The sequence below is a fragment of the Lactuca serriola genome, chromosome 8 (assembly GCF_051521515.1).
Source record: "Lactuca serriola cultivar US96UC23 chromosome 8, Lser_US96UC23_V15, whole genome shotgun sequence".
Lineage (NCBI taxonomy): Eukaryota > Viridiplantae > Streptophyta > Magnoliopsida > Asterales > Asteraceae > Lactuca > Lactuca serriola.
This window is the reverse complement of record NC_136415.1, coordinates 250,126,006-250,139,969: the sequence shown is the minus strand read 5'-3', so window position 1 is coordinate 250,139,969 and position 13,964 is coordinate 250,126,006. Positions and strand designations below refer to the sequence as shown.

Here is a 13,964-nt window from a genome sequence, read left to right as displayed (position 1 = left end):
CTATTTAGATTCTTACACAGTCAACTGAAAAGCACACACTCCAACTTTTGCCGATTCCGACTTCTTACTAGCATTCATAGATATCATCTCACTTTTCTTCCTTGGCAAATTCGTGCTGATATAACCTTTCTTGTGGTAAGAATAACATTCCACATTTTTATCTATCTCTCACACTCGAACGACTTGTGATTGAGGCTTTTACATTTGTAACACGCTTTACTCCAAAACTTGCACTCGCTACAATGAATAATGATTAAATTTGATTATTTAATTGATTCAAATAAGTTTATCTTGAAAACACCACAACTATATAAAGACCCCTCTAGGCTTTAGAAAAACCAAATTTACTCTCCCTAAGGTTGGAATTTCGGATTTCCCAACCTCTCTCACCTCCAGTGGCGGAGCCAAGTTCAAAGTAAAGGGGCCTAATTTTTTTTTCGAGGTACTTCGGTTTCGGTTTTAAACCTAAAACTTAATCGAATCCTTAGATAACCTAAAGTCATGTTATATAAACATGAAGTTGAAGTATCTTTTGATACTTGAATCGATGTGGGAATAAAAGTAGATATCAAATGAAGCATGAAGATAACAGGTTAATATAATAGACGAAGTTGGCTAAATTTACATGTGTTTGGCGATGTGGGATAGAATAGCTTGGAAAATAAAAATAAAAGGTAAACAAAGAACATGTTAGGAGGGAGATTTGATCCTTAGACCTCTACTTCAATATGCTAGCACCTTATCCACCAAACCACATGTTTGTTTGGGTTTATAAGTGAAGGGAAACATATATATACACCATATCGAAATTTTGCTAAAAAGAATTACACTACCGAAATTTTTTTGAGGGGTATCCCGGGCTACCCCGGGCTCTACATTGGATCCCCCCATGCTCACCTCTCTCTAGAAGTTTATAAGATTTTAGTCTTTTGGGTGTGAATCATTAGACATTCCTATTTTGAGTGCTAGACTTTCTAAGAGCAACAAATGAACTCGACTTCATTGGTCAAATGACAAATTCGATTTTGTGAAAATGTGTAGTGGTGTTGATTATGATGGCATGTGCGGAATTAGAAAGATCTAGTGATTCATCATACAAATTCAAGAACACAAGGAGTAAATAAATCTTTGTAAGCTCTTATTAGATCTAGAAAGAATATACAAATGGGTTTGTACAAAATTTCTCTTTCTAGTCTAACACTCCAAATGGATTCTTACATAATGGGAGTCACTCACTTCCTATTTATAGGAAAGACTCAACCCATTTACACATACAAAGAGGAAAGCCTAAAACACTACATCCAAGCATGACTTTGCACCCTAACATTCTCCCCCTCAAAGTTAGGATTGGATGTCCGACTTTAATCTCCAACGAGCTAGCGCGATTAAGACCAAACCCCCCCTCGAAGTAACACCGGTCTTCAAATCCGCAAATGAATATTCGACAAACCCGAGAAGCTTCGAATACCAATCATTCTCCCCATTTTTATAATCAAAAAATGATTATAAAACCCACTAAGGATGAGAAGCGCCCGAGGAATAGACAATACAATACTCCCCCTTGATGTGTACCAAAAATGAATCATCAAAAATCTTGCACGGAAAAACAATCACGAAAAAGCCACAAAAAATTTTCAATTTATGAAAATTTTTGACTTTTTGGGTGAAAGTTGCAAGATTTTTCAAAAACCGGGTAGATATTGTCTCTTTCTGAAACTTGCAGGGACCCGTTGCGCCTAAAACAATCAAATATGCGAAACTCTAGCCCATTTGCGAAACCGGGCATAAAGCATAAATTCGCACAAACTGCAAGGACCAAAATTGAAAATTCTGCAATTTTTTCAGTTTTTATTACCCATATGCGAAGTTGGATATTTGTTGCCAAAATGCGAAATTGCAGGTACTCGTTTTGAAAATTTCTGCATGTTCTTCAAACTTGCGAAGTTGGGCTACTTTTGTCATTTCGTGAAATATAAAGGATCAAATGCGAAACTAATAGCTTTCTTCTTCATTGAATGGGTGCTTCACATATTCATTCTTCACATGTGAATTTTTGACCTCCATATCACAAATGCGAACATTTTTATATGCGAACTGCTCCCAGATGCGAACTCCATATCACTTCTATATATGCGAACCCAATTTTTTATTCACACAAATGCGAAACCAATCCATAAATGCGAATACTCGATTGTTATATTTTCGCAAAATCACAGCCTTCAAAATTACATCCATCAGCCATTCATTCGCTTTTCATTCAATCCAGTCGACATCCAAGCTTCGATCATTGATTACAATTGACTTCCCAATCATAAACGAGTATTCTTCCCAGTCGACTTTGCTTTTACAGACCCATCGACTATCGATCCCAAATCAACCCTTATGCGAACTGAAATACAGTATTAATCAACTTTGCATTCTCCTTCAATTTCCAAAATCAAAGTTTCGTTCTGTTGTAAACATTGATTTCCCAGTTCGCACATTTAAATCAATTTTCATCTCGTTCCATATTCCCATACCCTTCGCACATTGAATTCAATTTCGTCATGTCGATGAACTTGGAAAGCGATTGTACAATCATTCAATCTTCAAACAATCTCACATATAACGATTTAAAAAAAAAAATCGAGTTCTGTTACTGAATCATCCGAACTTATCGACATCATAGCTTCCATCATCAAGAACAAGAACATCGACCATAATGATATCGATTGACTCCACACAATGAACTCAAGGACCAACCAAAATCAAGCAAACATCCAATATGATTTTGAATCAAATACGAGTCGCATTCAATTAACGATCTACTAAGTAAATATCGATTACAACTCAAATAGAGTTTTGATTCAATCGATTTTGACTTTCAACAGAACTAGCGATCAACACCAGTCGACATCAATCGAGTCTCTGGCTTTGAAATCAGGTCATCAAACTATCGACTATCATCAATCACTCGATACCAATCGATTTTCAATTTTACTGAATCGATAAACTGAAAATCAGATTTTGATTTTTAGCTTTTGATGCTGATGAAGAACACAATTGTACAACCAGATAAAGCTGGTGTACAAGTCAGATGACGAACACCTCTCGACGTTTTGAATGAATCAGATGAAGGATTTTCACGATTTGGACTCAAATATCTTAATGAACAGTATTCAAAAATATTATGGGCTCAGTGAACAAATTTCAAGTTTGGGCTTCTAACTTGAATCGAATCAACGAATGGAGATTTTGATTGGACTAAAGTTGGATAAGATGAACAGTAAAAAAATTTGAGAATGATTTTGGAATTATGAGAATATGATTTTGATTTTTGAATTGATCTTAAAAAAAATAATTGGATCAATCAACGAGATTGAAACGGATTTGATCCAATGAGTCAAATCGATCAAAAATGAAAAACGCAAAATACAAATCGAAATCATGGATGTTTTGGAATCCATTTGAGAATTTGAGATACCTTTTTGACGAATCGAGATCCGTTTTCAACGAACGAATCAAATTTGGAAGATCTTGGTTCTTTTGTCGGAATGAGAAAATCTCCAAATCGAACATTGTACCACCCACTATGCGAGATGTACAACTCGTTCTTCGTGTTCTTCAACGATCCAAGAACATCTTCAAAAGAACCACCAACATATTTGGGTTTGGACTTCAAATTCAATGCAACCTTTGGAGATTGTTGCTTTGAAACCCAAATTTGCTTCACGGATTTTGGCTTCACAACATATGACGATTTTTGTGAGTAAACCCGCTTGTTCTTCCGGTTCATCTTCTTCTTCTTTTTCTTTCTCATCTTTTTGCATCTTGAAGACTTGACTTCATGAACAAACCCACTTTCAACAACATGAACATTTTGAGTTTGAATCAAATCTTTTGGAGTTTGATATTTGTGATTTTCTTGGATCACCGGCTTCCGATAAGGAATCATACCTTCAAACGAATCACAAGAACACAAAATATCATCGGTTTGAACTCCAATCGAGAAAAAAACTTTTTCATCATGAGAATCAACTTGAACTCCTTTTTCTTGAACATCAAGAACATCAAGAACATGATGATCATCAAGAACATCTTCAACAAACATAAGAGCTTGAAGATCACTTGGGTTTTCAACAAGAGAAATGTAACTCTTATTAAACAAGTCTCTTTCTTCTCCTTCCTCTCGATTCTTGCTACGAGCTATCATGAACATGGAAAGATCATACAAACATTCAATCTTCGAAAGTTTTTGAAATATCAATCTTCCATGATCATCTTTCAAACCTCCATAAGAAACCAAAGAATCCCATGAAATCAAACCTCCTTTCAACAATAATCCATAGAATTGAAATTCGTTGACTTCGTATTTCACACCTTCAATGATTACAATCCAAGAATCATACTCCAAAAGCACCATGATCACAAAAACTTGAAGAATTCTAGAGAGAGAAAGTGATTTTGAATGGGTTTTCTAGAGAGAGAAAGTAAAAATCACTTGAATTATAGTGAAGAAAATCGAATTATGAATAGAATCAAAGATGAATTCGATTTCTAGAATCCAAAAACTCTCTAAAACACGAAGATCAATGAACAATAAGAATCACCAAATCAAAATAGCCATCAAAGATCAATTCTTGATGAAAATCAATAACACCCGCTCTGATACCAATTGTAGTGGTGTTGAATATGATGACATATGCGGAATTAGAAAAGATCTAGTGATTCATCATACAAATTCAAGAACACAAGAAGTAAATAAATCTTTGTAAGCTCTTATTAGATCTAGAATGATTATACAAATGAGTTTGTATATAATTTCTCTCTCTAGTCTAACACTCCAAAATGGACTCTTACATAATGAGAGCCACTCACTTCTTATTTATAGCAAAGACTCAACCCATTTACATATATAAAGAGGAAAACCTAAAACACTACATCCAAACATGACTTTGCATCCTAACAAAATGTTAGTCTAATAATAATAAAAAAGTTATAATAATCATAAAAAAGTTATATGAGGAGTTTCAAATTTAAGTTTTTTCATGAATTTGTTAATTAAAAAACTGAAAATTTTCAATAATTTTGTGGGTTATAAATATACAATTCCGAAAACACAATTTTAAACGGCTTTTTATTGTTAAAATAAAATCAGTTTTTCTAGTTTTAAACGTTTTTATATAAAAAACTCCAACAAAAAACTGCCTTTAAAAAAAAAAAAAAAACTACACCGCACGCAACACACGTGTAGCTGACACCTACTACCTTGTCTTTGACCTGATAATCCACGTCAGCTTTTGGATTTTAGGGTCTTACCATTGCCATTGATTTTCTTGTCGATCTCCAGTCATAACAACTTCAAACCACTTGCAGAACCTTAATCCTACTGAACTCCAAATAACACTCTTCGTCTTCAACCAGAATTCGTCTCTACAGATGGATCCCCTCGCGCAAATGACCACTTCCGATCAGTCCAGGTACTTCCATTTTCGTATTTAGAATTCGATTAACTATCCGAATATACCGAAGCATGTTTGATCAAACCCTGCTTCTCAATCTAGTTAATTTCTCAGTTTTGTTTGCTTCAATTTAGAGCTAATAATTCCTCCACCACTCCTCTCTGTCGAATAAGATTGAGGTAACAAATGAAAGCTTAATCGTGGTTAATGATGGAGGTTGATGCAAATGATCGGGGAAGGATAGTAAAAATGATGCGAAGACTCTGTATATGAATTAGTTATAATAATGATTAACACACAATGTTTATGAATTTATAAGCAAATTATATATTATCTATGCAATTTTTTGCTGAATGACAACTATTATCGATTTGATTGATACTACTGGGCCAAAGATCTAAAGTTAACTGGTTCCATTTGTGGCTTTTGATTTCTATGATTGATGATCTGATTCCTTGTTTCGTTTCAGAAAATCCAATATGGTAATTGAGTTGCTTAAAGGCATTCATTTTGTTTCTTCTGTGGAGGCCATTTCTCTTGGCGTTCAAGCTGGGATTCATCCTTGGATATTATACGATATTATATCAAATGCTGCAGGAAACTCATGGTAGATTCAGTAACTATTACCATCTGAACTCATTTTTATTTTTAAGTAGTTTCATAGCTGATGTTAAAGAATTCCAAACCTTATATAAACTTTGATCTTATATCATACATCAGGTAACTTTCTTCCTTTCCAATATGCAGGATTTTCAAGAATTACATCCCCTATCTATTACAGGGGAAGCAAATTAAGGATGATTTCCTTAACACTTCAGTTCAAGATTTGGTAACTTATCCGAATTCAATGTTTCTAGCTTTACATAGAAGGAAATGACATCTTACTTTCTCCAAATTAAATTTTGTGTACTACAGGGGACTGTTTTAGACACAGCCAAGTCACTTATATTTCCTCTTCCACTTCTGGCTGCTGCTCATCAACAATTCCTAGCAGGTATGCTCTACATTAATAACATTATATGAATGCTAAAATCAAATGAATAATCAGTGATGCTTGTTTGTGTTCATATTGAACAGGCTGTAGACATGGAGATGCAAATGGTCTTGATGGTTTAAAGGTTAAGATTATACTATCATCTATCTGCTATCAACCATGTTCATTCATGTCAGTATTCAGAAATTGTTTTTCTGCAGGTTTGGGAAAGAGTACTTGGAGTACAAATTAAGGATGCTGCAGATGCAGAAACTTATAATCCTGAACAATTGGCAAAGCAAATTGGTACAAAATCACAAAGACCAAATAAAATTGGTTTTATTGGTCTTGGAGCTATGGGATTTGGCATGGCAACTCATCTTGTGAAATCGAATTTCTGTGTCCAAGGATACGATGTAACACTTCTTTTCCTTCCTTTCAGTTTTTCTTTTATGTATTTAGATGAAGGGCAAATTGCAGGAAATAGCAACATACTTTTTTTCTCTTTACCAAAATAGAAAATATACTTTATTTTTTACCGACATATAGAAAGCTCAAGATTCCCTTACTGTTATGCTTTGTCTGGATTATAGGTGTATAAGCCAACTTTATCTAGGTTTGAAAAGGCTGGTGGCTTGATTGGAAGCTCTCCTGCAGAAGTATCAAAAGGTAACAGAAGAGATTCATATTCAGTGGTGGATTTTAAGTTACAAAAACTCCATGGGCTTTAAATAATTATGTTAAATAGTAGGATCCTAGTTGTCAAAGTATGTGTTTTTTTTTGGCTTTCAGATGTAGAGGTTCTTATTGTCATGGTGACAAATGAAGTTCAAGCTGAAAGTGTTCTATATGGTGTTAATGGGGCTGTTTCAGGTATATCTAATTATACCCTACAGTTTTGTGACCTAAACTGACATTGCTTCTCCTTTTTGTGTAGTTCTTCCACCTGGAGCATCTATTGTCCTTTCATCCACAGTTTCTCCTGCTTTTGTTAGTCAGCTTGAGCTACGCCTGCAAAGTAGGTTTTTTTAATACCTTTTTACATATGGTGTGTGGCAAGGCATTGTACTTTAAAAGCTCTACCAAGTTATAGCATTTTTCTTTCATTTCTTTCTTATTAGGATATTATTATACTTTGAAAAGTTACCTAATCATAGCAGTCATTTTTTTGTTTTTGTTTTTTGGTATTGGGATGACATTGCTATAGTTGGTAGATTTTTAAAGTAAAACGAGGAAGAAATGAAAGTAGGATGCTATAATAAACAAATCTATGAAAGTTTTTTCTGTTTTTTGCATTTAACCCTTTTTAAAACCATGTCAAGTGTTTGTGCTCCTTTTTTGTATACATTATGATCTTTCCACCACAAACTGCAGATGAGAATAAGGGTCTGAAATTGATTGATGCCCCTGTATCTGGTGGTGTCATAAGGGCTTCTGAAGGCACACTTACGGTGTGTAAGTTAGTCTTTTTACTGAATGCATCTCACTTTTAAGCTGCATTTTTTTCTACACGGGACAATTTTCTAGGGCTATTTCCTAGAAGGGCATTCATGTCTTTTGCACACACGACATCTATCTTTGTTTCCAAACATTAAATTGTAAATACATTGTACAGATTATGGCATCAGGTACAGATGAAGCTCTTGAGCATGCTGGTTCAGTTCTTACAGGTAATATACATGTCTTGATGACATCAGATGAGTTATGTTAAACCTTTATTTATCAATCTTATTACAACTATTATGACTGATCAAAATAACTTATTTTCCTTTTTTATTTCAATAGCATTGAGTGAGAAGCTATATGTGATAAAAGGGGGTTGTGGAGCTGGAAGGTATTACTATTTCTTACATGACTTTTCACTTCCCCTACAATCAAACTTTTCTTTACTTTTGTTAACTTATTTTTTCTGTTGTGTAGTGGTGTAAAGATGGTGAATCAACTGCTAGCTGGAGTTCATATAGCATCAGCAGCTGAAGCAATGGCCTTTGGAGCTCGATTAGGTTTAGATACAAGAGTCTTGTTTGATGTCATAAAAAATAGTGAAGGAACATCTTGGTATGTCCTCTTAAAAGGTTAACTAATAAACATAATGGGATTAAGTTTCCATTTTATGTGTAGAAATTGTGAAAGTTTTGTTTCCATTATTGCAGGATGTTTGAGAATCGAGCTCCACACATGGTGGACAATGATTATACACCCTTATCTGCACTTGATATCTTCGTGAAGGATCTGGTATGACTAATATCCATCTACTGTTCTTTTTTTTTTTTTTTTTTTTTTACTGAAAAAGTTGACCTTATGATGATACCTTTTGTAATTAATCATTATTTCTTTACCTCACTTTTTTCAGGGTATTGTGGCTCGTGAATGTGCATCACGTAGAGTTCCACTTCATATTTCTACTGTTGCACTCCAGTTGTTCTTATCAGGTAGTTTATGTGACAAAAATGATCTAAGATTATATAAATTGTTTTGATAGAACTCAAATGTTTATATAACTGGAGTTTTCCATTTCTAGGTTCTGCTTCTGGGTGGGGACGCATAGATGATTCAGCTGTTGTTAAGGTAAGTTACTTAAGTCATTATATTTCCAAAAATCTAGCTAGTTATCGCATTATACTTTCATTTTTCTATTAGGACATTCAACCTCAAATTAATGAAAGCACATAACTATATCCTTTTATTTTGAACAGGTTTATGAGACACTAACAGGTGTCAAAGTAGAAGGAAAAGTTGCTGTGATTAGTAAAACAACTACCTTGGCATCTCTTCCATCTGAATGGGCAGTGGATCCACTGGATGACATACGCAAACTGGATAATAACTTGAAGACTTTGGTTGTTCTTGATGATGATCCAACTGGGACTCAAACTGTCCATGATGTTGATGTTTTGACTGAATGGTGAGTATCTCTCACTTCACTTTAAATTAATAACATTCTATTGGTAATTTTCTAGTTTTCAAGACATCAATGTTCCATATGTATTGGTAATTAATTTTCTTTTGCAGGAATGTGGAGTCACTTGCTGAACAGTTGAGAAGTAGACCTAAATGCTTTTTCATTTTGACAAACTCTCGTGCCTTAAGCTCTGATAAGGTACACCACATCCACATCCACATCCATCACCATTAATATTCTTTTTCATGCAGTGTAGACTGAGTATTCTTTTTTCATTCAGGCTAGTGCATTGATTACAGACATTTGTCAAAACCTGATTACTGCTGCAAAATCAGTTGGAAACAACGATTACACAGTGGTGTTACGTGGTGATTCGACATTAAGAGGCCATTTCCCTGAGGTCAGTATACACATTTCATGGTATAGCTTTTTCTTACTACAAAAAGATAAGAAACTTTTTAGAATGTATTCCCTTTTTCTTATAGGAACCAGATGCAGCTGTTTCAGTACTTGGTGAAATGGATGCTTGGATCATTTGTCCCTTTTTCTTACAAGGAGGTCGTTTCACTATTGAAGATGTACATTATGTTGCCGATTCTGATCAGTACTATACTTTAAAACCTCTTTTGTTTGACCACAAAATATAAATCAAAGTGTAAATCTTCAAACCTCACACTGTAAATGTCTTGTATTACACAGGCTTATTCCTGCAGGAGATACCGAGTTTGCTAAAGATGCTTCATTTGGCTATAAATCTTCAAACCTGCGTGAGGTCTTAGCCAATTATCCTTTTCCATTATCCTCATTAGCTGTTAAATACTATTAAAGTATTAAGTACACTATTTGACATTTTTAACTGTATTTGGATACCAGTGGGTTGAGGAGAAAACAAGAGGACGTATTCCAGCTAGCAGTGTTTCATCAGTCTCTATTCAATTGTTACGTAAAGGAGGACCAACAGCTGTCTGTGAGTATCTTTGCAGTTTACAGAAGGTAAATAAATATATCAGTTTAAATTTTTTAATACTGATAAGAATTGTTTTTGTCATAGATAAAGAATTAACAACATTAATTGTTCAAGATGGATTTCCGATTTGTGACATTTTAAAGCCAAATGAACTAAAAACTTTCATTTTTTGAATGCAATGTTTTTGCTGCATAAAACAGGGCTCCACGTGTATAGTTAATTCAGCTAGTGACAGAGACATGGCTGTATTTGCAGCTGGTATGGCTCAGGTACATGAAAATTCTTTTCTTTTCTTTTTTTTTTTTGGGAAAAAATATGTAGTTTGATTGATTTGTGCTTTCACTATCAGGCAGAATTGAAGGGAAAACGTTTTCTATGTCGAACTGCTGCTAGTTTTGTTTCTGCTAGGATTGGAATTATTCCAAAAGCTCCAATTTTGCCTAATGATCTTGGAATCAGTAAAGGAAAAAGTGGTGGACTCATTGTTGTGGGTTCATATGTCCCAAAGACCACAAAACAGGTCCATTTTTTAGACGAATTAACATTCCTTCTCCATGTAAAGTTTTATTAAATAAATTATCATTACTGATTTTCCTAAAATCCACAGGTCCAAGAGCTCAAGTTGCAATGTGATCATAATCTCAGAAGCATTGAGGTGATTGAGAGGCTACATATTTGCTTTACCTATACACTAACACACATACTCATTTCATCTGTTCCTGTAATTGTATAGGTTTCTGTTGATAAACTTGCAATGAAGTCAGCAGAAGAGAGAGAGGAGGAAATCAGTGATGCAGCTGACATGGCAGATGTTTACCTTAGGACTGGTAAAGACACTTTAGTGATGTCCAGTCGGGAACTTATCACAGGGAAGAGTGAGTAGCTTAAGAATTTTTATTAGGGCTAAATGCAATAAATCATTTCTAAGTGCTAATTATTAACTTCAGCTCCTTCTGAGAGTCTGGATATCAACTTCAAGGTTAGCTCAGGGCTGGTGGAAATAGTTAGGAGGATAAAGACAAGTCCACGTTACATTCTTGCAAAGGTATATATATATATATATATATATATATATATATATATATATATATATATATATATATCATGTTTGAAAAACCTGAGAAAATGCTAATAAGTAATATTAACAAAGTTTTTTTTTTGGTAGGGTGGAATTACTTCTTCAGATATTGCTACAAAAGCTTTAGAAGCAAAACGTGCAAGAATAGTTGGGCAAGCATTGGCTGGTGTTCCTTTGTGGCAGTTGGGCCCTGAAAGTAGGCATCCAGGTGTTCCCTACATTGTTTTTCCAGGTATGTTTGCTTTACGGAATTGGAATTCCAGATTCCATTCCACTCCGTGTTTTGTTTCCAAATTGACACAATTCAATTCCTTCGAATTTCCTGTTTAATGGGTTTCACCATTCCTAGGGGAGCGAGGAAGGAATTTAATTTTGCTCTTCCTTTTTTTATTAAAATACCAAAGTACCCTCATTATATATAATATCATGAAATAAAAAAAAACCATAAAAAAATATATTTACGATAAACAAATTTGGAATATTTTCTTGGTTTTAGGAAATGTGGGTGACACTAAGGCTTTGGCTGAAGTGGTCAAATCTTGGGCTCGACCAGTTAGAATTTCATCAACCAAAGATCTGCTTGCTGTAAGACCATTTATACAAGCAATATAAGCCTCTCTCTTCTTCTTCTTTTTTTTTTTTTTCATGTTATATCGCTCATTTTGGTATGTTTTTTTTTATATTATTATGTATATAGGATGCAGAAAAAGGAGGATATGCTGTTGGAGCATTTAATGTGTATAATCTTGAAGGGGTTGAAGCAGTTATTTCTGCAGCAGAAGAGCAAAAGAGTCCTGCTATATTACAGGTATTGGATACTTTATCTACAAGCTATACAAATACATTACTTCAATGTGGCTTTAGGGGCATATACATTTTCTAAAAATCTGAAATATTTACCTTCAATATGATACAGTTCATTTGAATTATTATATATTATAACATTGTTTTTTTTTTTCTACAGATTCATCCTAGTGCTCTAAAGCAAGGAGGAAACCCTTTGGTGGCAAGCTGCATCTCTGCTGCTGAACAAGCAACTGTAAGTATAGCATCTTAAATTTGAAATATCCTAATATAAAAATGAAAGTTGAAATTTGTATTGATCTTCAGGTGCCTATCACTGTTCATTTTGATCATGGTAATTCCAAACAAGAACTTATGGAAGTTGTCGAGTTGGTAAGTCTTCTCTTAAATTTGGACAAATTTTTTTTATTCAATTCATCCACTATATTCTAATTTTTACAACTTTATGTTTATTTATTTAATTTCTGAATTCATACACAGGGAGTTGACTCAGTCATGGTAGATGGTTCACACCTACCCTTGAAGAAGAATATCTCATACACAAAATACATTTCATCATTAGCACATGCAAAGGGATTGACAGTGGAAGCTGAATTAGGCAGATTATCTGGAACTGAAGATGATTTGACTGTAGAAGACTATGATGCAAAGTTGACCGATGTAAATCAGGTCAACACTTTTTTTTTATGTCCCAACTTTGTTAATAAGAAAAAAACATGGGTTTAATCATGGTCCATATGAATTATAGGCTCAAGAGTTCATTGATGAGACTGGTATTGATGCTCTAGCAGTGTGTATTGGTAATGTTCATGGGAAGTACCCTGCAAGTGGGCCAAACCTTCGGCTTAAGTTACTTAAGGTAGTGGAGGGTATTTATGTCTTTTCACCTGATGGGCTGTTCAATTAGCAGCTTCGTAATTCCATCTTTTTTTTTTGAGCAGGAGTTATATGACTTGGCCTCAAAGAATGGAGTGTTTCTTGTTCTTCATGGAGCCTCTGGATTGCCTAAAGAGCTTGTCCAGGTATGTATATAATATATGATTATAGAGTAAGATGATAAGAGTTTTCATTTTCCAATTTGGTGTTTATATTATTGAGTTTTATGATGTATAGGAATGCATAGAGCTAGGAGTTAGGAAGTTCAATGTGAACACTGAAGTGAGGAAAGCTTACATGGAGATTTTGAAAAGCCCTGAGGCTCATACAGACCTTGTCCATGTCATGGCTGCTGCTAAAGAAGCCATGAAAGCTGTGGTTGCAGAGAAGATGCAATTGTTTGGTTCAGCAGGAAAAGCCACCTAATTAATTAATTTCTTCAACATATTGATTTCACATGAACAACAGTTTATTTAAATATTATTTTATATTTATTCTGTGGGATATTTTTATGTAAGTCAACATAAATTACTAATCCACTTGATCTTTGATATTGCCAACAACTTCAATCCATTTGCTGTAGTCAAGAGAGCACATCTAATTAGACTAATTTATCCATTGGATATCTATTCTATTATCCAATGTATGTGATTAGATCATTAGATGCATCCAACATCGATGCAATTTCAATCCAATTACAACAAATCAAAATAATAGCTTGTTTAAAATAAAAATCATACCATTCAAAATACACACTTAAAAGTTAATAGTCTAATTAAAACACTTCAAAGTTGAAATAATTCATAATATGTTCATTTTATGTTTTAAACTCTTTTTGGTAGGGATCTTATTTTATATAGGATTCCGATCTTGATAACTTTGGTTTGAGTTTGAGACCTCCTTTACGGGGTAGCCAAGCTTTA

General features: G+C 34.2%; 1 protein-coding gene across 1 annotated transcript; it reads left to right on the top strand.

Moving 5' to 3' along the window:
• The first annotated feature begins 5,306 nt into the window (after positions 1–5,306).
• On the top strand, positions 5,307–13,604 carry LOC145065969 (ketose-bisphosphate aldolase class-II family protein). Its single transcript, XM_079013101.1, has 36 exons — positions 5,307–5,459; positions 5,911–6,048; positions 6,189–6,270; positions 6,357–6,435; positions 6,519–6,559; positions 6,636–6,830; positions 7,008–7,083; positions 7,207–7,287; positions 7,352–7,432; positions 7,789–7,865; positions 8,030–8,084; positions 8,200–8,248; positions 8,335–8,472; positions 8,568–8,649; positions 8,768–8,846; positions 8,936–8,982; positions 9,111–9,319; positions 9,427–9,514; positions 9,597–9,716; positions 9,802–9,920; positions 10,016–10,088; positions 10,190–10,309; positions 10,484–10,552; positions 10,633–10,803; positions 10,891–10,938; positions 11,017–11,158; positions 11,231–11,328; positions 11,449–11,593; positions 11,858–11,946; positions 12,059–12,169; positions 12,326–12,400; positions 12,472–12,537; positions 12,646–12,834; positions 12,914–13,024; positions 13,107–13,187; positions 13,279–13,604. The coding sequence occupies exons 1-36, from the start codon at positions 5,419–5,421 to the stop codon at positions 13,465–13,467; spliced, it is 3,654 nt and encodes a 1,217-aa protein (XP_078869227.1). The 5' UTR covers positions 5,307–5,418; the 3' UTR covers positions 13,468–13,604.
• The last annotated feature ends 360 nt before the right edge of the window (positions 13,605–13,964 follow it).